Here is a 26274-nt window from a genome sequence, read left to right on the forward strand (position 1 = left end):
GTTTTTAAAATATTGAGTTTGATTTGTACATGGGACATCCAATTAAATCTAAATGAATAGTAGACAATTCATGATGTTTGGTTGAAGATCAAGAGAGGGACTAAAATTGAAATATAGATCTGGCAATTGTCACTTGGAGATAATTGTTAAACACATCAGAACTATGGAAGTGTCATTGAAAGAGCCAGTTAAAGACCCCAGAAGTTGGCAGATATCAAGTCTGGCCTCAGTTACAAACTAATCGTATTATCTTAAGTAAATGTCTTAACCTTTCAGGTTCCCAGGGCAAGTCTGTATGAGGAAAAGTTCCAGATGAGAGGTAGTTCTTTATTGATGAAATGAGCTCTCTACAATAATTGACACATAGATCTTAGAAAAATAAAAATATAATTATTATTACAGCTGTATATCTTTGTTTCTAAATCTGAACTACCCTTTTTGGATCTTTAAAAAAAGTGTTGCCTAAGTTTGATTACCACTTTTACACAGTAATTTGAGTGGTGATAGGGCAAGTCCTACTTTTCTCCTTGTTTGTTTGTTGTTTTTTTTTCCCCTGTAAATTTCTCTTAATAATTACTTCTGTCTTTTTTGTTTGTTTTTTCCAAAATGCTTTCACTTTCTGTTTTCCTGGATATCCTGCTTTACCAGTGTTTTGGACTTTAGACTCCAGGCAGATGAAGCTTCAGTCCTGTAGAAGGCTAGCTGCAGCCAGCATCTCCAAAGACGGAGGGGCTTAGATGAGTTTACGCAACAAATAGAGCAGATATCACACGGACTGGAGAACAAGGTTTGTGGGGAGTGCAGAGTGTGGGCATTCTGAGGGAGGGGAGAATGAAACAAAACAAGAGTTTGAAATGGAGACTAAGTGAGCCACAGGAGATATGAAAGAGACTCTTAGGAGTGGTGTTAGGCACAATCCAGGCTAATCTGTTCATTGTAAAAGTGGGGAAACTAAATGGCAGAGAAGACAAGGGACTTCTGTGGCATTAATAGTGGCTTCAGGATTCAGAGTAAAAGAGATTAGGAAATAGAAAGAGGCAAAAGCTGGTACAGTTAATTAATCATTAGGTATTTATTAATAACTTGCTATGTTCCAGGCATTGTGTTATGTGCTAGGAGGACAGAGACAACAATGAAAGAGTCCATGCTTGAAGGAAAAGTGAGAAAAAGAGATAAAAACATAGCACCAAGGGGAGAGACTCATAATTTGTGAACCTGGCATGAAAGATATGTAAACAGTAAGAGAGAGACAAAAAAAAAAAAGAATTGGGAGCAGAATGGGGATATTGAGAAGAAGGAGGAAAGACAGACAGACAAGCAGACACAAAACATTAGCAGAGACAGAAGTAGAGCAAAAAAAGAACAAAGGAAGACAAACAAATAGAAAAAGGCAGAAGAGAGGTAGAGAGAAGAGTAATAAAGGACATCAGAAGGTTTGGGGAAATCAGATGATCAGGGACCTTGTGTCAGAAGCTTCAAGAGTTTTAGGCAGATATATACTTCAAGAGAGTCACTGGAGTAGAGTATTAGTACATTCTCTCTTCCGTTTTCCTCTCTCCCCCTCATCTGTACCCACATCTTTGAAGTCTTCCTATGGGAAACTCACTTATGGGTAGCTCTTTAGGGCTTTGCTGTGTTTCCCTTCCTCCAGGAAAGTGATATTAGGAACATTTATTTTATTTGTATAAATTCTTTTGAATTAAGGTAATTGAAATGGTCCATTTTACACTTCATTCTGTTCTCTAGCTCTTGTTTATTCATTGTTCAACTATCCATAAGTCTTGCAAGTAATATATTCCATGTTCTTCAAATTTTCTTGTAATATCTCTTTTTATATCTACATCATGTATCCCATTTTTTATTTTATCTTGGGAAATGGTGTAAGATATTGTGATGTGCCCAATTTTTGCCATATTGCTTTCCAGTTTTCCAAACATTTTAAAAAAACGAATAATGAATTCTTAAAACCAAATCTTGTCTTTATGCTTGTCAACTACAAGGTTATTGTTTGTCATTTTTATAGCATAATAGTAATGCATTACAGTCATCTACTATAACTTGCTTAGCTACACATCAATTAGTAAGCATCCTCTCAATTTTTGGTTCTTTGACATTATAAAGAGAAGTACTATAAATCTCTCTCTCTCTCTCTCTCTCTCTCTCTCTCTCTCTCTCTCTCTCTCTCTCTCTCTCTCTCTCTCTCTTTTTACATATAGGTTCTTTTCCTTTTCCTTTAATCTCTTTGGAATACAGACTTAATAGTACTAGTATTGCTAGACCAGTGGGTATACACACTTTTCTAACCCTTTTGGCACAGTTCCAAATTGTTTTCCATTATGGTTAGACCAAATTACAACTCCACCAACTCTGCAATCATGGGCCAATTTATTTGCACATTAATTCTAGTTTTTGTAATTTTTCCTCTTCTGTTAGTGAATCTGATAGGTGTGAGGTGGTACCTCAGAGTTCTTCTAATTACAATTTTTGTAATTATTTGTGGTTGGAGCCTTTTAATACAGCTATTGATAGCTTTGATTTATTCTTTTGAAAATGACCTCTTTATACATTTGATCAATTATCAACTGGGGAATAGCTCTTATTTTTATAAATTTGTCTTTTACCAAACACGTGCATGTTTCCTGCTTCTCTTTCAATTATGCTTCTATTTGTTTTGTTTCTGCAAAATCTTTTTAATTTTATGTTATTAAAATTGTCCACTTTGACTTCCATGATCCTTTCTATGTTTTATTTTTTTATAAAATCTTCTCTTATCTATAGATCTGACAGGCATTATTTTTTATGCTCCAATAATCTGCTTATTATCTCACCCTTTATGTCCAAATCACAGTCTTGTTTGAATCTTAGCTTGATAAATGGCGGGAATTATTGGCCTAAACTTAATTTGTTCCAGAATACTTCCTACTTTTTCCCAAGCTATTTTTGTCAAATAACACTTTTCTTCACCTTTTTTCATTGACTTCCATGATATTCTTGATCATTTTTCTTCCAAATGGATTTTGTTATTATTTTTTCCAGCTCTATAATTCTTTACTACTTTCAATGGCATAATACTGAATAAGCAAATCAATTTAGGAAGAATCATCATTTTTATTATATTGGCTCAGCTCATCCTTGAGCAATAAATATTTCTTGAATTCTTTATATCTGTTTATACTTATGAAAAAGTGTTTTGTAATTGCATGCATATAGTTCCATGCATATAGTATTGATCATTAGATTCCCAAGTGTTTTGTATTGTTTTCAGTGAATTTAAATGCAACTTATTTTTTTATTTATTTATGCTTGGTTTTCTTGGTAACACATAAAAATCTTTTAATATATGTGAATTTACTTCATTCCCTGAAACTTTCTTTAAGGTGTTGTGAGGGGTCACCATTTAATAAAAAAATTTGGAGAGATCTCTAGAGTAAAGCAAAGTTTATTGTACATTTTCATAAGAGAGAAGGGCGTCCCACCCCTCCCAGAATCAAAGAGAGGAAGTGCCTCCTGTGGGCAGGATTAGCACCTTTAATCCCTAATGCAAATGCCCCTTCCCACCACTGACCCTCATCCTCATTGGCTGTGAGTCTTACATTCTAAATGAGAGATCTACGCATGAAATTCAACTTGACCAATAAGTACATAGTTGCCCATATTTGACTGAAATAGGGAAGAAATGGTGTTATGGGAGGATAGCAGGAAGAGGACTCAGTTATACCCTTGACTCAATCCTCAAAGTCCTTCAGGGCCTACTCAAACTCTGAAGTAGATGAAGCCTTACTAGATTTTCACAACTGTCTTGAAACATCTCACCTCATCTCATTCAGTGTTAATATTTCACACTAGTTTTTGTAGTTGATTCTTTAGGTTTTTCTAAGGATTGACTAAGTTTCTCTTCTGCAGAGTCATAGATTTGTTTCCTCATTTCCCATTCTTAATGCTTCAAGTTTTGTCCTATCTTATTTTTAAACCTTTCATTCGTAAAACAATATTAATTTCTAATGATGATAAAGGTCATCTATCCAGATCCATTCATGGGAGAGATACTGGTGCCACTGGGCCCTGATTCATAGGCAAGGAGTGAAGAGGTAGGATTCAGCAGGAGTGGTGAAAATAGGAGTCTGATTTATTCACAATTACACCAGTGCTATTGTATCTAAGTTTTATGTAATTGGTTACAAATGCCTAAATTCTCAGTTAGATTACTACTACCTTTGTATTTTAACAATAAGCAATATATCATACACAAAAGTATTCGCATAGCAGATAACAGATAATAGAATGTCTGGCAGATGTCCTCCAGATGCATTTCTTAGAAGTCAATAATCATGCCTTCCTCCAAAGATTCTTGGTACTAATAATCAGCAAGTTTAGACACTTCTGAATTCTCAGAAGATCTGCCACCTGCAAGGGGGATGGAGAAGCTGAACCATACTTGATTAGCAGAATTCTTCAAGGACAAAAGGGTTTTACACCTTTTCCAAGGATTCCCCTACTGTGCATGGACTGCAATATTTCCCCCTTTTTTTGTTGTAATTGGAGCAAATATACCTCAATGCTAAGATCATGGAAGCGATGAAGTATGACTTTTAAAATCGTAGGAATTATACAGGCAAGAACTAATAATGCAAGTACAAAAAGCAAGCATGAAATAATAAATGATTTCCATTTATCCCACAATGACTGTATGGGAAATAATTGTAATCTAAAATCCCTGTTTTTGTTTTTAAAAAAACTAAATGAAATTGGGTGCTATTTTGACTGACAAGCTAAAGGAATACTTTTGTGGGGAGTAAGATATGGTGAAGAACTTACAGATTAAGCACATATTGATCAGAGACTGCTAGCTAATGTAAACCAGACCTATAGGCCCCAGTCACATGAAGGCCTAGGCTGCATTCCATTGTCCAAAGAAGAAGAGGCTGTAAATCACTTTGTCAGTTGCATTCCACTGACCAAATGGGGGGGAGGGGTGTGTGTGCAGATTTGTATGACCAATCACAACCTATGGAAGGTAGGATTTTGGAAGTTCTTTGTCTGAAATGTATAAAAGTTGCGAACATTTTCAAGGGAGTGGCTCTCTCCTGCTGTGAATCTGGCTCACAGACCAGGATGGGGTTCGCTTCTCGAGATTCTAATAAATAATTCTGCTTTTCTATGAGTAATCTCTGAGTAGTCATGTTTGGATAGGATTTTCTATCCCTCACACTTTCAATAATCCTGATAAGCAAAGTAATAATAATATAAGCACAATAAGAGCTGGTCCAAAGTGTAACAAAACAAATTATATTCCCTAAAGGATTCAATTGTTTTATGACAGATAATATATTTTTTGCAACATTTCCAGGATCAATTTTTGGTCTTTGCCTATGTTCAATGTTATTAATTATTGCATTTAAATCTCATATCCAATGTGATATTAATTTAAGACTCCAGATTTCAATTACATTTTCCCCAAAGCATATGTTTAAAAGCTGTCAGATCTGTTTTCCATAGGATTTTATTTTCCCCGTAACAGCATAGTGTTATTTGTAGTCATATCAGAAAGTTCACCCTCTCAAGTCACAAGCCCATGGCGGAAAAAGAAAGTAAGTCCAATATTGTTTAGCAGCTATTATCTGAGTCCGCATGCTGAGGATTGTAAATAACATATTTAGAATCCCAAGAGAACTTAAGCTTTTTCTTTTCTGTCTACTTTTTCTGGACTGTTCCTCTGCCACTAAGAATGTTTGTGAATTTTCAGGGTGAGACACTGTAGCAGCTGCTGAATCTTGTGGGATGCTTGCTTTTTCCAAGATGATGTGGATATATCTGATTGAAATCCAATTTTTTTCTCTATCACCTATTGAACTGGTCTGTGTAACTATCAGTCCCTTTTATAAGTTTTACTATGCATTTCTCATACTTCCCTGTAGAAGGAGGCTTCTTATTTCCTAAATTAGTATGTGTGACAGTCCATGCCAAAAATTGGTGTAGAGGTCTCGCCACATGACCCTAATAAATTTTATCACAGGGCACTTGTGGAGACAATATGTGAAACTACCCTGACAGAAGAAGATAAAATTTGTCTGTGGAGTGTAAGCCATTGTTATCAAACATCAGAAAATGAATAGTGAAAATGAATGCTGTTTTGATGGTAAGCTCCATCCTGTATTATTCATTTTTTATCTTTGTAGAAGTATTTTAATGTCTCTGTGATGGCATTCCACAATTCCTTGACCTTGTAGATTATATAAGGAATGCCAGTAACATGAGAAATATGCATCTCTATGCAGAAGGCTTTGAATGGAGCTGAATTATCATGAAGCATTATCATGAAGTATCATGGAGCATTATCAGTTTTAACATTACTGGAAAGCCTGTGAATTGTGCAGTAGCACAAAAATAATTTATGTTGGCCTGAACTCCCTCAGATTTGCTAATATTAGCATAAGTAAGGTGAGAGTATGTGTCCATTGATTTCCAAGCCCCAAAATATGGCATATGTGCAGTCCCTAAATTCTTTAGAGCAAAAACAGCATAAGCACTGTCAGAAAGTAAATTAATGTCCATAGGCCCTCATCATATTATCACTTGACTCCAAACAATCTTGCTAATTTTTTCCAATCATTAGGAGTCAATTTCTCATATACAATTTGCTCTAACATCATGCTGACAAATGGAGAAATAGGATTGTAGTCAGAGCAGGCTGTTTTTAATTTTCTAAGAATGGTCACATGAAAAGGTTCATATATCCTTCTCTGTTGTCCTGAGTTATTGAGATCAGATCTTTCTGTGATCAGATAGGTGACAATTCCTAAATCATAACACAAATCACCCTTTTCTCTTGCTTTCATGAATCCCCTTTTTAGTGGAGACATTAATTCTTCAGACAGTTGGCACATAAGAGCCTCTGGTGACAGTGGAGGCCACTTCCTTTATCCTTATAATTAAGACTCCTAGATAAGGCATACACTTTTTCCTTAGGTAAAAGTGGATAAATTAAAGGAAGCTTAACAGGCTCTTGTTTCTTAATATCCCCAGATTCTGTGATTTGAGTCTGTGTAACTATCAATCCCTGCTCTTTTATAAGTTTTACTATGCATTTCTCATACTTCCCTGTAGAAGGAGGCTCCTTATTAAAGCTTTCCTCATTATTGGCTGAAAATGAAAGTAACTTTTTATAATCCTTACTGATTCCTTCCCAGTGCTAATGCTTACTCTTTATTACTTATCTGGAGAGTCCTTGTTGGAACCTCCACCTTTCCTAGGTGGGTTAAAGTCTTATGTCTCTGTTTGAGAACCCACCTGGATCTGTTAATGGGAGGGCTATGGGCATCAGCCCCATGCCCTGATTCATATACAAGGAGTGAAGAGGGAGGACTCAGGAGTGGTGAAAACAAGAGTCTGATTTATTTGGGATTACATCAGTGCTAATATACATATATCTAAGCTTTACATAATGGGTTACAAATGCTTAAAATTTCAGATTAGTTACCTCTATAATCTAACAATAGTCAATACATCTTACACAAAGGTATTCAGATAGCAGATAACAGATAATAGAATGTCTGGCAGATGTTCTCCAGACACATTTCTTAGAAGTCAGTAATCATGCCTTCCTCCAAAGATTCTTGGTACTTCTAATCAGCAAGGTTATTCTCGTCTCCTGATTTCTCAGAAGATCTGCCACCTGCAAGGGGGATTGAGAAGCCTAGTCAGACTTGATTAGTAAAGTTCCCAAGATAAAAAGGGTCTTTTACCTTTTTCAGTATTCCCCTACTGTCCATAGCTCTCAATGGATATCCTTTCTCCACCCTGATTTTTTTGGGGAAGGCTTCCTGTTCATCCCCATTACCAATATGCCTGTTCTTTGTTTAGATAGATGCTAGTTATCATTTTAAGAAACAGCTCCAATTATTCATATACTTCATAGGGTTTTTACAGAAAAAGGGTGTTATGTTTTGTTAAAAGCCTTTTTCTCCATCTACTGAAGTAATTATATAATAGTCTTTTTTATATGACCAATTATGCCTAGAGCTTTTCTAATATCAGACCAGTCCTTCATTCCTAATAAATTTCACCAGGGCATATTTCATGATTTTTGTGATATATTATTGTAATCTTCTTGCTATTTTTCTTTTTTAAAAAATTGCCACAATATTCTTTAGAGAAATTGAACTATAGTCTTTCTTTTTTTTTTTTTTTTGCTCCTCTTCAAGTATCAAAAGTATGTGTCATATTATGAATTTAATTTACTTATTTTTTTCCCAAATAGTTTATATGGTATTAGAATTAATTGTTCTTCAAAGTTTTGGTAGAATTCACTTGAAAATCTTTTTGTTCCTTGGGATTTTTCCCCTGGGAAGATCATTAATAGCTTGTTCTAATCCTTTTTCTCCAATGGGATTATTTAAAGATTCTACTTCTGTTAATCTGGGAAATTTATTGTTTCATAAACACCTATTTTATTTAGCTTATCAGGTTTATTAGTCTATACCTGGAAAAGATAGGCACTAATTATTGCCTTGATTTTATTTTTCTTCTCTTTTTTAAAAATTCAAATTAATTGAATGTTCTATTTCCCCCACAAAACGTTAATTTATTTTTTCAATTTTTTAACTTAATTCTTTTTTATCAATCCTTTCACTTTCAACTTTTTGTGGTGTTTTGTGGATTTTTATTTTGCGCTCTAATTTTTTTACATTGAATAATCCACTGATCTGTTATTTCTTTTTTTTATTGATGCAAGCATATATAACATATATACATATATGTGCATATGTATGTATACACACATATATACACACAAACATAGGTATATTTCCCCCCCAACTACTCTTTTGGATGCATCTGACAAATTTAATAGTTGTCTCACTTTTTAAAATATTTAATGAAATTATTCATGGTTTTCATAGAATTAAAATCAATAAAGAATTCCTCAATTCTCTCTCTGGAGATAAATTAGAATGAATCAATTACTAATCTATGTTTCCAAAGTTCTTTATTGAATAGAATGCATTTAATATTTCTGATTTTCTGCATTTGTTTCTTAATTTTTATGTTGTAATACATAGTAAATTTTTTCTGAAGCTGTCATGTATAGGTGAAAAATAGACATACTCCTCTCTGTTTGTACTTAATTTTCTTTTCTTTATTGTGTCTTGATGTCTCATAGAATCATTACATTCTACCTGCCCAATTCTAGTTTTTAAGAAATTATTTATTCATGTCTTGAGTATCCCTATCACCAGCTTTATATAATAAGGTTTTTGTTATTGTTTATTCATTTACCCATCCTATTTCTTGACTTTTAAATTTGTATTGGCATTTGGTTCTGCTTATTTCTGGTGGAAAGTTGTGGTAATCACCTCAAGCTTTAATATCTTTTGCCCTGCTACTTCACAGAGAGTTCTGAGGGTCTTTGAGTTTTTGATGCTTTCAAGGTGGGCAACCTAGGGAGAAGTGTGGTCACTGGACTCTTGTCTGTATTGTGACACTTTCATAGGGAAGGCTCCTTTCTTCTTGCCATTATAGCAGCTAGTATTCCTTTCTTATTCCCAAAACTACAACCAGGAATTAGTGCCTCTGCTGTCTTTGTGCTCTCAAATTATTCTTTCATGACTATAAGCATTGTTCTCCCTCCAAGAATTATGACCAGGAACTAAATAATAGTCAATGGAGTTGTCAAGCAGACCCCATTCCTATGCCCAGTGTCTTTAACATGAATTCTGTGTAATCTCTTTCTCACCGATTGTTCCTAATCCATACTATGCTGGAAACATAACTCATGCCAATATTTTGTCAGCTACATCATTGTAGAATTAGATTTAATGAGCTAGTTTATAATTCCTTGGATAGGAATATTGGGAGAGTTCATCTAGAAGTCCCTCTTCTTCTTCATCTGGTCTTCACTTTTCTTTTCACAGTAAACTTCCTATGTTCCTTATTTACTCTTAAAATATTTTTCTACATTTCTCTGTTCAATCTCCATAAGTAGTAATCTCTCCTTTCTTGCTGCTTTCACTCCTTTACCATTTTATTCATTCTTCAGGTCCCTGACAACTGGCATGATTATACACCACCCTTTGGAAATTTGTCTCACCAAATAAGCATATAATTATTAAATTAAGATGTCTCTTTTTAATCTCAACCCTCTCTATCATCTCTGTTATTCATAACATTATTGATCATCTTCTTTACATTGTATTCCCTCTTGGTTTATACAGTATTGGTTCTCTGGGTCTTTATTATTCTCTGAATGAAGAAGAAAAATCAATTTACTAATATTTTAATCATTTGTTAGTCTTATCATGCTCTTCTTTTTATTTTTATTTATTTATTAAATAAAAAATTAGAAAAAAAAACAATAAAAGACAGAAAAGGAAAATTAAAAAAAAAACTCACAAAATAAAGCATTATCATGTAACCAGCAGAATATAAGGGAGAATTCAAAATATCTATAAAATAAATTTCTATTTCAAGACAGCATATGTAATAATAAGAGAAATATATTCATGAGAGTTCATCTTTTTTTTGCTTCCTTGTAGGTTATTCTTTTATCTGCTGCACATATTTTACTTTATTCTTTTTTCTCCTTTCATCCCCTCTCCTGTACTAAGCAGGCTATAGTTAAGCACAGATATATTCATATACACATACACATATACACTTATCTTTATCTATCTATCTATCATTCATACCCACTCCAAAGGCCCACACATATATGCATATATCTAAAGACCTACATGCATACATATCCCTTGCTATATACATACACACTTACCCATATGTAAATATCCATCTAAAACAATATTAATATGGTTGACATATAATGTAGATTTTTCTTTTGATTGAATTTGACTTTGTGTAACATGATTATTAGCCCTAATTTTTTTCCTAATAAATTCCACTCTTTATTCTTGTAGTTACTGTATCTCTTACCTCCTATCCATATCAACTATTCTACTTTAATTCTTCTCCTTAACTTGCCTTGTTACTAGTTAACCCCTCCTCCCATGAATCTCTCCCTTATCTTATCCCTCCACCCTTTCTTTCCCTCTTTCTTTCATTCCCATTTATCTACATACCTTATCCCACACTTGTTAATGTAAACATCTTCTGCATTTCATCTTTCCTATTCTACCCTTTTCCTCTGTCTTTATCTCATTGCCATCAATCTACATATCTTGTCCCATGGGATTACTCTACACATCCTTTTATATTCCACCTTTTCCTATTCTCTCTCCCTTCCCTCCTTCCTTATTTCTTTATAGATACAGATAGATAACTTTATAAATAGATATATATGTATATATATAAATACAGTTGCTCATTTAACACATTCCTCATGTGAGTAGGTTTTCAGAACTATGAGCCCTCTTCCTCACTCTAATGCCTCTGTGTCTATTCTTCCTCTGAATTTCATTTCTATAATATAATTACTATTTTTAGCCTCTCCTAGGCATTTTTGTTTTTTAGAATTAAATCATATTCATATCTGCCCCACTCTTTTGTTCATATTACCCAATTATTGGTGTTAAATTTAAATATGAGATACACATTTCCAAGTTAAAAAAAAAAACATAAGCAATTTTTCCATGTTATGTTCATTGAAATTAATCTTTGATATTGGCTCTTATATCTTAAATTTCCTTTTAAATTTAGGTTTGGTTGAAAGTCCTGAAAATCTGCAAGTTTGTTGAATGTCCATTTTTTCCATTCAATATTACACGTAATTTTACTGGATATGATATTTTTGGCTGCAGGCCTAGTTCTTTTGATTGTGAGGACATATTATTCCAGGGCCTGTGATCTTTTTTTTTTTTTTTGTGGCTGCTGTTAAGTCCTGTATAATTCTAATTGTTAACTCCATCATGTTTGAATTGTTTTCTTTTTGTATCTTGCAAAATTTTCTCTCAAAATTTGTCAATAATATTACTTTGTATTTTCCACTAAGGATGTCTTTGAGATGGTGATCAGCGGGTTTTTTCTTATTTCTACTTCCCTGATGGTCTATCACTCCAGGAAAATTTTCTTGGATTGTTTATTGCATTTTTGTGTTAAGGTTCTTTTATTGGTCACAACTTTCAGATAGTTCAATTATTCTTATATTTTCTCTTCTTGGTCTGTTCTCCAGAGCAGTTGTGTTTTTTAATAACAATGTTTCACATTCTGTTCTATTTTTTCATTCTTTATATTTTGTTATTTCTTAATCTCTTATGGCTTCACTAGCTTCCCCTTCCCTAATTCTAATTTTCAAAGAATTATTTTTGTATTTTTCAAAAATTTCCAGTTGATTAACATTTTTTTTTTTCATAATCTTAATGTTTTTTTTTGGGGGGGGGGTTATTTTTATTTGTTTGTTTAGTTTTTCCTCAATCACTCTCATTTGAATTTTAAAGTTTTTTGAGTTCTTTTATACATTCTTTTTGGGTAGGTAATCATTTAACTTTACTTCAAGGTGTTAGGATTTTGCTAGGTGCTTAGTCAGTTGTCTGATACTTAACAATTCTCTAGTTCAGAGTTCATACCTTTAAAAGGAGTATATATCTTTAGACTTCTGAAAGGAGTTTACACCTTTAAAAGGAGTTAGCTCATTGGCCCCTTAAGGAGTTCCCAAGCCCATGGAGTACCCACAAGCCCATTCTATGGGAGGATAAAAGGAACCAAGACTCAGTGGGGAGGGTCAGTCTGGATTGGGTCAAGGAGAAGACTTCCTGTGGATTCACAAGTCCAGCAGATTCACAAGCCTAAAGGAAAAGCCTGCTCATGGACTGCCTGGAGATTCACATCTAGGATTGACTTTTGGGAAACCCACAATCCCACACTCTTGGAGGCAGAGTCTGATTCATTCCCATGTCTACCTTCATGCTGGCTGGAGGCTTTGGATTCAGAGGGAGCTAGAGACTGAAGCTGGCTGGAGACATTCTGACAGGAAAAGATTTAAGACTTTGAAGGATACAATATAGGATCCAGACTTTAACTCCTGGTTGCATTTTGAGGATTACAGGTACTGGAACTAAAACTAAGACTGCCTCCCCAGAAGCTCCCCAAGAGATCTGCCCCCAGAGAACGATCACAATCTATAGACAACAGGACACAACATCAAGGGATAGAATAGGTTTTTGTTTTTATTTCACTGTCTTCCTCTGATGATGAACCCTGGTCTTCCCTATTCCCATAGTAGGTTTCTATAGTATAGAATTCTTTCTTTTTTGCCAGTTCATTTTTGTTTTTAAAATAAGAAGTTTTAGTGTAAATATCTCTAATATTGGGGTAGGGTAATGGTGACTTTAGTTTCACTTCCACTCTCCCCTTTTACATGAAACCCCAAACCAAGAACTTCACACTCATGCATGTGCCTAAGTCAGCAGTGTCCCTGCCCCACTGCTTGCTTCTTCACTCACTTGGTGTGCCCCTTCCTTCTCACCCAGGGCTGTGTCACTGCTGCACAGCTGGACCTGATGTTTCTAATCAGCCTAACTTCCCTCAGTTTTCCTGGCCTCAGAGCCCCAAAGCTGTACACACTCTAAGAGGTACAAGTTTCTGTTGTTCCTGCTGAAGCTCCAGCCAAACCCAGCTAGCCCCAGGGTTCTTCACTTGGTATTTCTGTGGTGCTAGTCTAAAGGTGTTAATACTTTTCATTGCTAAAACCAGGTCCTGGAGTCTTTTTTTGGTCTTTGATTGTCCTTAGAGAAATACTTTTCTGCCCCAAATCTTATTTGATTTTTACCCATCTATGTTTGTTCAAGGCACAAATCTGTTCTGTTTGAGAGGGAAATCTGGAGAGCTTGAAATTTACTGACCTACTTCACAGTCTTTCTAGAATCCTCTCCTTATCTTACTCTTCATGATCTCATTTGGTTTTTTTGTTTGTTTGTTTTGTTTTGTTTTGTTTTTGTTTATATTTTGTATATATAAACAATTACCTCTGAATGAGATGAGGTGAGATCTTTCAAGACAGTTGTGAAAATCGAGTAAGGCTTCATCTACAGAGTTCCAGTAGGCCTGAAGGACTCTGAAGTGCAATCAAAGGGCATTGCCTTCCCCTCCTATGATATCATCTCCCTATTTCATCCAAATATGGGCAACTATGTACTTATTGATCAAGTTCAATTTCATGGGTAGATCTCGAGTTTAGAATGTAAGACTCTCAGCCAATGAGGATGAGGGTCAGTGGTGGGAGGGGGTGTTTTGCATTAGGGATTAAAGGGGCTGTCCTGCCCACAGGAGGCGCTTCCTCTCTTCCCTAGTCTACTCGAAGAGTGGGACACCCTTCTCACGAGAATGTACAATAAACTTTGCTTTTCTCTAGAGCTCTCTCCAGCTTTTTTATTAAATGGTGACCCCTCACCATTTCTGTACCACACACCTCATAACTAGTGAAGTTCAGGAATACAGAGCTCTAGTGATCAGTTTGGCTTCCCAGAAGAGAATAAAAGGAGTGACTCAGCCATTCAGACTTCTTTCTTTTCTCGCCATCCAAGAGGATCAGGCTACATCCAGAGTTTTAGTTCCTAATTTTTGGCTCTTCTACCCAAGAGAAATGATAAGATGATTTTTCTGGCAGGGTACTTAAATACACCTCTTTTTGCTACTGGGAATGATAAAAAAAAATGTGCTGTCTTATAGCTGGCAAACATTCTTTTCATTCCATAAAAAGTGGATTCATTGTTCAAAGTTGCCAAAGTAAAATCTTCCTTTTAATGTTATCACTTGTTACACATTTATTACCATTAACCTGCCTCCTATACCTCCATGCATATATCTTACTTGGCTTTACCCAATGTGCCATCAAAAACCACATTCTATTGCTTTAAGTTTTTTTCATATGAGAACTATTCCTTTCAAAGTCCTTGGATTTTCTTGCAAACTTGGAGTATATATCCTGTCTAGTTATATTTCTGATATGTCAGTTATTAATTATACAAAAGAGTTAATATTTTTAGGAAAATGAGTTTGATTAAACAATGATTGGGAAATTTAGGATTTCCATGGGCAAAACAGAATGGACACAAAGGGGTATTCATGGAAATGGGATGGGTCCAGTAATGAGTAAGGTAATCTGAATAAAGATTAGAATTCATGGTGAAGTAGTAGGAACAGTTTAATCATTATTGCTGTAAGGAATCACCATAATAGGAAGCAGAAGGGAGTAATATTTTGGTTATTGGTACAAGGAAAAAATTGACTTGAACTAAAATTAGACATCATAAGAGCTTGCAGCATTAGATGAGAAGACAATATTTTCTAGGAGTAGGCTAAGAGTAGAAATGAGAAAGATCTTAGAACAAGTTTAATTCAACTCAATAAATATTTATCAAACAACTGCTTTGTATAAGTTCCTATGATCAGCACTGGGGAGAAAACTGAAGATAATACAACAAATAATATGAGGTATAGTATGTTGGAGGAAAGCAGAAGTCTAGTAAATGTCTTGAAGGAAATTTTAAACATGTTCCAATTAGTTCACCAAAAAGGCTTCACTAAGGAAATGCCAAATAGCTAAGTTCTGAAGAAAGGATATCAACAGAGATAAGGAATAGCATTCCTTTCATATACTTTGAATTTAGGAGATAAAAGAGTAGCATGAGTACAACTTTCAGTGGAATATAAAATAATGAAAGGAAAGTAATATTAAATATTGTTGGAACATTAGACCAGATGCACAAGATAAGGCTTTAAAATGCAGGCTATAAAATTTATGTTTTTATCTTTAGTTCTTGGCAGAAATTTTCCAAATTAGTTGAAGATTAATCTATTCTAAGAAGACATAAAAGGGTACAAGAAACAGAAGATGAGACCTCAATGAAATGAATGATATTTGCTAATCTTTTGGAGAGAGAGGATTGAGCCACATGATTCTTTTAAACTATTTCCTATTATTGCCCTCACTTCTTTCCTTCACTCTATCTCCTTATCAGTCTCCAAATACTGCGAACCCAAATCACCAGGTCTTTGTGCTTCAATATATATGATACACATTTAGTCAGCTTCAGGGGCAGAGTGAATATATTTTCTGTGGGGTTCTTTCTACATTTGAAACCCTCTCCTGTGCTATATTCCTCTCAAAGTAAAAACAGCTTTTAATTGATGTTCTGTACTGTCCTACAGCCATGGCTACACCAGAGAATAATGAAGATGAATCATATCCTGATGATCTAGGAAGAAGAGACCTGGAGAATAAGTTAAAAGAACTGGGACTGGATGCCCAGTATTGGATACCTAAGCTGCAGGAATACCTGGGTGTGACCTCTGTCCAAGCTTTACAACATGTACAACACAAGGAAATCCTGGCACTGAAATCCCAGGCAAAACATCCTTGGGAGAAACGGGCATTGGAGAAACTTCTTTCGCTGTGTAACAGTCAGGGCTCAGAGGAGATGCAAGAGAAACACTGGGAGCCAGTGAAGAAGAGACAAAAGCAGGCACAGTCAGCCCTGAATGAATTGAGGGAGATGCAGGCTGCCGGTAAAAGCCATGAGAAGGCAATTGTGAGGGAGAAAGAAGAGGAGTTGAGGCAGGCCATGGAGATCCCAGCCAAGTACCAGCCTCTCTCTGAGAAATCTTTAGTGGAGGTCATAGAAAACATGAAGAGAAACCTCAGTCTCACAGAGAGCACTATGTCCCATAAAGAAAATCTTCCTGACAGGGAGCTCCTCAAAAGGGTGTCAGGTGGCCTAGCCCTGCAGGGGATTTACCAAACCAACCACCCAGAGGATCTTTTGGAGAAGAGAGAAGAACTGATCAGGCTTCCAGAGAATTTATGCCTGCTCAGCCCAGAGCAGACAACAAGAATGGAAACAAAGGAGTTTTTATCTTCTCATGAAGAGTCCAAGTTTACCCAAAGCATGGAGAAATTGGGCTTCAGTGTTAGCTTCTTGGCTAAGGGTGGAGGCTGGGGATTGAATCTAGAGACCAACACCAAGCACAGCAGATCTTCTGACTCCAGAGATGTCCAAAAGTCACACTCTGAGGAAACTTACACATGCACCACCAAGTTCTGCTATATCCCACTGGCCTCTTGCCACTTTGCACGGGATCAGCTCCACCTTTCTAAGTCAGCTTTGCAAGAGTTAAAGCAGCTGGAGGAACTTCTGAGCTACTTTAATGGTGCAGAAACCCATCCCCTGCTGAAGCAGAGATGTGAGGCATTCTTTAAAAGGTTTGGCTCTCATGTGAACCAGGGTCCATTGCACTTGGGAGGAATATTCTGGTGGAAAGCTGTAGCTGCAGGTTTCAGGTCAGAGGCACTGCATGACGTGAGGCGCCAAGCCTCAGAAGCACTCGATATGTACATTGGAGGCAGCTACAGTGGTTTTGGGGTGACAGTTGCAGCCATGGCAAATGTGTCAAACTCTCAGTCTCAAATGACTTCTCAGAATACAAGCTCCACTAATTTAAAAACAAGATTAGAAATGTCTGTACACCAAACAGGAGGTCCCCCAGAGGTAGATTCTCTCCCACAGTGGAAAGCTGGTCTTGTGGCCAGTAACCACAGCTGGTATATCATTGACCGAGGCTATCAGCTAGTGCCTGTCTGGGACATCATTCTGTCTAACCACAGACAAGATTTTCAGGATCCTCTTCAAGTGACTCGTTGCCTCACAAGCATTTACACAAACCTGACTGGCAGACATGTGAGCATCCAGGCTGGAGAGGAGCTACTGAGTGCAGCAAGGGATGCCAGGTCATTAATAGAAGAAATGAAATCCTGGGAAATCACTGAGCCTCAGGAGAAACTGATGAAATTGATCAATTTTCGGCAAAAGCTGAGGGAGAAAACCAGAAACTATAATATCTGGATTAATATCTGTCTCTCAGACCCAACTTTGCAGCAGTTCTTGGTGGACATTGTTAATTTTTGCAAGGACTTCCCAGTTCACGAAATCAAATGCATTAAACTCCAGTTGCGTAGCCTTTTGTATCCTCATGTCTATCAAGTGAGTGACTTCCCACAGAGGTACTCAATTATGCAGTGGATTTTCCATGCAACAAAGAAACAACAAGACATCAGTGTCCCAGAGTTTGCTAATTTCATTCAGCTCTTAGAAAAGGCAAAGAATGACCTTTTTGAAATCAATCAGACCTCAGAGTACTTAGAAAAGATAGAAGAAGATCAAAGGAAGGCCACTTATGAGATCAGTCTGTCTCTCAACTTCTTTCTGAAGGCCTTAAAAAAAAAGATAGAAGAATTTCAAAGAAAGGCCACTTATGAGATCAGTTTGTCTCTTAGCTCCTCTCTGAAGGCCTTAAAAGAGGCAGAAGAGTCAGGCATTTATCTACTGCTACTCTGCATTGCAGCTGGTGTAGGGTACAAGGAGGAAAACCAAACCTTCCACCGTCTCCTTGGACATGAAGAATTAAATTTCCTGTTATGTGAAATGAAAGAAGCCCATAAAAAATACCAGTGCCTTCATCAGAAATCTGAGTATAGGGCTCAAGCATTCCTACTGTTCACAGGGCTCACAGTAATTCCAGGACCTATTGCTGTGTCTGCAGAAAAAAAGAAGCAACGCTTAGAGCTTATGCAATCTCACATGGGACAGTCATGGTCCAAAGAAGTGCTTCATGTCCTCTTGAAACCAAGAGTCAGTCATGATTGGGAAACTCTGGAAAAAGACCTGAATTTGCTCATCAATGGAAAACATGAGGCTACAGTGAACTATTCACAGAAGGAGCAGGTGAAAAGACAATTAAAAAGTGTCTTTCAGGGAAAGGAAAAGACCCAAGAACCAGAACCCTGTACCATCAAACAGCATGAAGTGATACAAAATTCTTACTTTCTAGACTTAGCCAAGAGACTTGGGCTGGAGGATTTCTGTCCAAGGAAGATGGGCCGAGCAGATTTCCATGTGATTTACAAGGCTTCTGTACACGACAGTCAGCCAGACACAGAAAGACAATTGCCATTTTATTTCCTACAGAAGCTGTTGATGCTAGATTACCGACTGAGATACTTGGTGTGCAAAGATGATGGAGACACAATGGCCAGTGGGACACTGACTCTGACAAATCTTAAAGAGGACACTTCAGATCCTTATGATGATTTGTTTGATGGGAATGATACTTCTTCTGTCCTCTTGTCCACAGACCAGCCCCATATTCACCCAATGGACACTCAGATGATGATTTTTCACTGTGCAGATGATTTCATGAGACAATACATTTCAAACAAATTGGCCATTTGTCAGTTTGCTGTCCCCTTTGTGGTGCCCAATCCTTGTATTTCAGTAATAGAATTCCCATTGTGGTCTCTCAGCCAAATCAAGAGAAGCTGGAGAGAGGTGAAGAAATCAGGGGGAGAAGACACAATCATTAACTTTAATAACCAACTCATCTCCCAGGCACCCATCCCCATTGTGTCCTTTATAAGGGTTGTGAATTCTGCTGCTTCTTCCAAATCTCAGATCTTGAACTCTCTACTGAGTAAGCACAAACATGATGTTTTTTTTCATCGTGACTGCCGAGGCAACAGCAAATCCTGCCTGTTAATGAGAGGTCTGGTAGAAATCTCCTGGTTCTGTCCAGGAGGGAGAGATGAGGACAGATTTGAACGCTGTGTGGCCTTCGCTAATCTGCGTGGAGATGCCAAAGATCATGAGGCACAGCTCAGATTTCTGCAGGACATTGCTTCAGTCACAGTGGTCCTTGTGTCTGCTTCTGATAAAAGTGAGAGCACCAGGAATATGGTCCGAGACCTGTGGAAATCAACCAAACCTTTGGTTTGTTTGTTTGATGACAAAGAGAAGACTGTGGACAGTGATGCTGGTGAGAAAGTGAGGATTGGGATCAGGAATAGAAATAAGGCTGAATTAATGGATGAACTCTCAGGTGTCATCAAGCGGTTGCTGAAATCTTCAGGTCCCTTTCTCACTTTGCAAGACTGTGCTGAAATTGCTCGCCAACATGGCTTTCTTGTAGATGTGGACAGGAAGGAATGTCAAGAGGCTAAGGAAAAGGCAGAGGTTGTGATGGCCCTTATGAAAGAAATAAAATTGTCTGAAATGAAGAAGGAATTGCTGCCCCTTCAAGGAGAACTTTGGCACCAGTGGTGTAAGAAGGATAAGGAGATTTGTCACCTGAGAGACAAGGGGAACCGCAGCCTTGAACAGCACAAAAGTGAGATTGAGAAGGAAAAGCAAGTAATAAGACAGACACAGCTACAGAAAATATGTCCTCTCAATGACTTGATGAGATCAGTGCTTGAAATCCTTCACTTTCACTCAGGGAAAGACAACAGCACCAAGCTGTACTTCCTTCAGTGGCTCAGTATGTTTATGGACAACTTGACCAGAGGTGAGTTGGAAAAACTCCAGAAGAGATACAACCACTTGTGGGCCTTGGTACTGGCAGAAAAGCAAAAAGAATCAGTGAATGTGCCCTTAAAAGATTACCAAGTGGAACTAGAGTCTATCTCCAAAGACATCAAGGATTCCTCATTGGGTATTGAACATCTCCTGAGAGAGGTTGGCCAGATCTATGAAGCTTTGGAAGAAACTTCATCACAAAGGTACACTTTGGCCTTCTCCCTTCCTGAAATTGCTGCTGACCTGATGATTTCTGGATATCCCCTTGAGCTGATGGATGGGGATGCTTCCTATGTACCCCTGACATGGGTAGCAGCTGTTTTTGACAGATTAATTAAGAAAATTGGAGATGAAAAGATCTTTGTTCTTTCTGTTCTTGGCCTCCAAAGCACAGGGAAGTCCACTCTGTTGAATGCTATGTTTGGCCTGCAGTTTAATGTCAGTGCAGGGCGATGCACAAGGGGAGCTTACATGCAGTTGCTAAAAGTGGATAAGACACTCTGGGAAGAACTGGGCTTTGGTTTTGTCCTTGTGATTGATACAGAAGGACTCCGGGCCCCAGAACTTGCCTGTAAATCACAGAATCGGGACAATGAGCTAGCCACTTTTGTTATTGGACTTGGAAACCTGACCTTGATCAACATATTTGGAGAGAATCCTTCAGAAATGCAAGATATCTTGCAAATTGCTCTCCAGGCCTTTCTGCGAATGAAACAAGTGAACATTTCCCCAAGCTGTCTCTTTGTGCATCAGAATGTGGGTGAAATCACTGCCAAAGATCAAAACATGGAAGGAAGAAGGAGATTGCAGCAGAGGCTGGATGAAATGGCAGCCACTGCTGCAGAACAAGAACAGTTGTCAGATATCAGCCACTTCAGTGATGTCATTCGGTTTGATGTCAATACACATGTCCAATATTTTGCCCATCTGTGGGAAGGGGACCCTCCAATGGCCCCTCCCAACCCCAGTTATAGCCACAACATCCAGGAACTAAAAAGAAGAATTCTTTTGGCTGCCAAAAAAGAATCTAGAGGCAGCATCCTGAAGATTTCTGAGGTGAAAGTCCGGATCCAGGATTTGTGGAAAGCCTTGTTGAATGAAAATTTTATCTTCAGCTTTAGGAATGCTCCAGAGGTCATGGTCATGATCAAACTTGAGACAATGTATAACCACTGGTCTTGCAACCTAAGAAGTCATGTGTTAAGTTTGCAGAACCAACTGACCAATCAGATTCAAAATGGAGAAATTCAGCAACTCCCAAATTCATTTGAAAGAAACATTGCAAAAAAATATGAAGCCATCAGACAAGAGCTTCAAACTTATTTTGATGAAGATCCAGAGAATGAAATCCTGATCCAGTGGAAGGGACACTTTGAGAACAAACTGAGAAATCTTAAAGAGGCACTTGTTTCAGAAAGCATTAGAAAGTCCACTGATCTCCTTAGTGCAAGGAAAGGTCAAGATAAACTGAATAAAAAAAAATCAGAATATGAAAAAGAACTCTTATTAAGAAGCATAGATGTGGCTCTTTCCTATCTGGGTAAAGAATTAAGTGAGGAGGAGCTGAGAGAGCTATTCATTCCGCTCTGGACAAAATGGGTCCATGAAGTATACTCAAATACTACTCCTGTGGAAGATCCCAAAATTGATGTAGATTTGAAGAATGTCTTTCTGGACCATTTTAACCAGGAGTGCACTGTAGTAAGCAAACTTCGAGATCATTACCGTTGGAAAAAATTTTCCATTGATTATGAGAAACATGTGAAAATGAAGAAGAAATTTATGGGTCTGTACACACCCTCCATAAAAGAGAGTGATAAAGAGGCCATAAATGAAACTACCAAAAAGATTACCAAACTGGTTAGAGAAACAATTGAATCTAAATTGAGAATGGGAATGGATTATAATAAAAGTTACTTCCATGAACTACTGCAATTGATAGACAAGCACATTGATTCTGCATCTGATAAGGCACAGTATACATTTACAAATGAGTATAAAAGAGATTTGTCCTTATGGTTATGCTGTAGAGCAGCAGCTTCTTTTAGGGTCATGCACAGAGCCTTCAAGAGAGCCCATGATCCTGTCTTATATCTAGAAAACAAGAGAGAGGATTTCTTTATGCGTTTTAAGACTTTGTGCCAAGGTACAACCTCTATCCCACAGCATTTGCGGACTTCCTATGGACTAAGCTCATTGCTTCCTTAGGTATAGCCATTTTGGACAAGATAGCCCTTGTTCTTGCTGGGGATATAATGGCTAACTGTCCTGTCTTTAATGGAAACAGATCCAACTTGGAGAAACACCTTCTCATCTCTCTGGCTAAGGAAGAAAACTTTGAGAATTATTGGCAATACATTCATATACCAAATAATTTTTTGAGAAATACATTGAAAAAGAAATCCGAGCATATTGTATGAACAAGGGAAATGAAAAACTGCAGAATTTTAAAAATAATAGTCTGGAACATTTTAACAAACTCATCTTCTCTGCTATTCATGATTCAACTCTGGTGACTAAGGATCAAAATAATTCTGCATCTGTGTGGCTAGACACATTATGTAAAAATCTAGTGTCATTTGACCCTTCCAAGAGAAGAATTAAGAAACATTGAATACCAGGAGATAACTGACATTAAATTCCTCAAAGAAGCTATGAATGAATACCTAGATACCAGAATCCAAACATTAGAGAAAATTGTGAAATGTTATTTATATCAACAGTTGAATCTGCCATCCAGGGCATGATCTCTCAGTATTTTAGTGGCTGTTGGAAGCAATGTCCCTTTTGCAAAGCAATTTGCACAAATACAGTCATTGTGAAGACCACAATGTCCCCTTCCATCGTTCTAAGGCTGTTACTGGCTCACATTATCATGAGACTGATGAGTTTTCAATTGATTTCTGTACCAGTAGTGTGAGAAGTGATACTCTTTATTCTTCCTGATGATAGGCGCATCACATATAAGACTTATCGTCAGGCGGGTGGTAAATATGCCACATGGAGCATCACTCCAGACACATCTGCCCAACCATACTGGAAATGGTTTGTGTATTGCTTCAGATCAGAGCTGGAAGAGAAGTATAAGATCATATTCAAGAACAGAGGTCAGATTCCTGAAAATTGGTCCAGAATCACCAAGAAGATGTGCTGAATGACATGAATAAATAATGATTCTTAGTGACACCAAGGAGCCTAAATGTAGAGCATTGTGAGAACTTGTTCTCTCAGGAGTTTTTTCAAAGATGAATATTGGAAATACAGCATTACCAGACATAATGCAGTAATCATCAAAGCTGTGTATCATTGGATTAAAAAACAAATGTGATTTTTTTTTCTGAGTAGACAACAGAGAACCCAAATCACTTGTTCTTAATCTGAGTTTTCAATAAGCAAAAATATAAATTATTTATGGATGAACCTTTGTTGGGAAAACTTGTTGGAAAGATCTCAAAAGGAGCTTCATAGAAATAGAAAATCAGTTAGCATCAAATATCAGTGTAAGTAAAAATAGATGTATAACCTCCATTATAAAAGAATATAACTTTAGAAAATTATCAAAGGAATAGAAAAGATCCCTTTCTTGTCTATCTTATCTTATACATACATTATATAATAATGAAAATATTTTATACCTAAAATTAGCATAGATCTTAGAGGAAGCATTTGCTCAAATGAGAAAAATTTTTTACATCAACTATGACGAAGTACAAAAATAACTTCAATGAACAAATGCATAATATAAAAAGTTCCATTTTCTATTAGATTGAATGTTGAAAGGATATAAATGTACAAGTGTTTAAAAGAAAATGTTTAAATTTTTAGTAACCACTAAGAAAATAATCCTGAAAACTACACTAATAGAAATCAGAATTATAACAACCTAGAAGTTTAACTTCATATCAATCTAGCTGGCAACAATGACAAGAGATAAGAATAATCAAAATGTTATTTTTAGGCAGTGGTATTGTGGGAAGGCAGAGTAAAGGCAGAAGATTAAATTGTAATTGGGAAATATTTACCAAACTACATGAAAATACAATAAAACACAGATAATATAAGGTTCTTTAAATCAATATGCATCCCTGCAGATTGATATTCATAGTTTATTCATCTCCCTTTCTATTTGAGTTTGACATATTGTACCCAAGCATCAGTGTGTGGGATTTTGTATGCACATAATCATTCTGGAAAATAATTTATACAAATTAAGTCGTGAATATGTTCATATCATTTGATTCAATGATTCTGTTCAGAGACATAAACCCTGAGGTTGTCAAAAAGAAAAAAAAAAGAAAGATTTCTGTTAGGATTACTAAGTAAGAACTCAGGTTGTCTGGATAGTGACAAGGTGAGAATTCAGGTTTTCTGGACAATTACAAGGTGAGAACTCAGGTTGACTTGATAGAGGGGGCAAGCTCATTGGCTGGGGTGGTTCTTCCCAGAAGCCCTTGCATTATCCCACGCCCATTCTCTGGGAGGATAAAAGAGACAGCACTGGGCGCAGAGAGCAGATCGGCCTGGAGAAGGATAAGAGCTGGAGGAGATTCAGAGCCAGGATTCAAGAGAAAGACTCTGCATTGCATCAGGCTTGACGGGGCTCTCTGCAGGAAGGGAAGTCACTTCTAAGGACAAGAGTTAACAGCAACTGCCTGGAGACAACGGTTCACTACAGGAAGAAAAATCGGTCTGAGAGATTTGAGTAGACACAGCAGATCTCTTCCCAGAGAGCGATCCGGCAGCTTCTGGAGACGACAGCTCGTTACAATTGGTGCCCAACGTGGGGCAAGGACTTTTGCTTATCCTGACAAGAGGAGCTAGACCAGACCTTTGCAGATTTCTTTCAGACAAAAATAGTTCCAAAACCACATTTTATGGAAGGAAGGAACTAGAACAAAGCAAATTCTATCAATAGGCAGTTACTGAAGTAATTATGGTTTCAATATAGTGACATATTATGAAATGTTAATTATTGATCATTTATTTTTATTCACATGCCTTAATTACACACATAATTTTGTTCTTATGAATCATAGTACATTAAGAAATATATATATGAGATTTTCTATAGGTTGACAGGGCATTGATTCCAGTTAAATCCCCTGTTAACCAAAATCATCACTGCCATTAGATGCCTTTTTTCATTTAAGTTTCTTATTTCTATCAAGATCCTTATTATGGATTTAAGTCATTGTTATTCCATAAACAAATATAATGGAAAACACCATGAGGATTGTTCACTGTCAAAATTCACCATTCTCATGAACATTGTCTATTTCTATTAATGATTGTTTTATAATATAGGCTTCCTCTGACAATAGAAAATCTCAAAACCTTGTAAACCCCAGTGAGAATCAACATCATTTACCTCAATATGGGATTCATGTTTCTCTTCTATTAATAAATTAAATGAAAATGCAATAAAATAGATAACATTAATATATTGTTTTAAGTCATTATGCTTTCACATAGGTTGATATTCATCATTTATTTGTCCCTTTTTCTATTTGAGTTTGACATGTAGCACCCAATATTTCACCAATACTCCAATATACCAATGTACCAATACATTTTGATGTTTCTCATGTCTTTGTATAAAAGTGCTCTATTTCAGTTCTGCTTTCTTCTGCCAACTGGCACCATTTTTTTTTTTTTTGACAAACTTCTAGCTATGGCTAATAAATGGATTTTATTTCAATTTATTTTGGTATCAGTCTCCTTCATTTACAGATTTGAATCATAACATCATAACAGATAAAAATGATAATCATGATGAATCCAGAGAAGCATGAAAAAAGTTTTGTCAATCAGTATGACATGGAGTTTTATATATATGGACAATGTATGTGAAAAAAAAGACAAAACAAATCAAAATGAATGTTTGGAAATTACAGAAAAAATATGATATACTTCTACCCAATCCTTAGTAGATGTGTGTGGGAATCCACAGTTATGTAATTTTAGATCATTTCAATGTATTTAT

The 26274-nt window shown here is 36.6% G+C and overlaps 1 protein-coding gene across 1 annotated transcript; it reads left to right on the forward strand.

The window, feature by feature from the left end:
* The first annotated feature begins 648 nt into the window (after positions 1-648).
* On the forward strand, positions 649-22622 carry LOC141563667 (interferon-induced very large GTPase 1-like). The gene is made up of 2 exons (XM_074305056.1): positions 649-787; positions 16096-22622. Exon 2 carries the CDS (start codon positions 16098-16100, stop codon positions 22497-22499), a length of 6402 nt encoding a protein of 2133 aa, XP_074161157.1. The 5' UTR covers positions 649-787; positions 16096-16097; the 3' UTR covers positions 22500-22622.
* Positions 22623-26274: the final 3652 nt, after the last annotated feature.

This window comes from Sminthopsis crassicaudata, chromosome 3, assembly GCF_048593235.1.
Source record: "Sminthopsis crassicaudata isolate SCR6 chromosome 3, ASM4859323v1, whole genome shotgun sequence".
Lineage (NCBI taxonomy): Eukaryota > Metazoa > Chordata > Mammalia > Dasyuromorphia > Dasyuridae > Sminthopsis > Sminthopsis crassicaudata.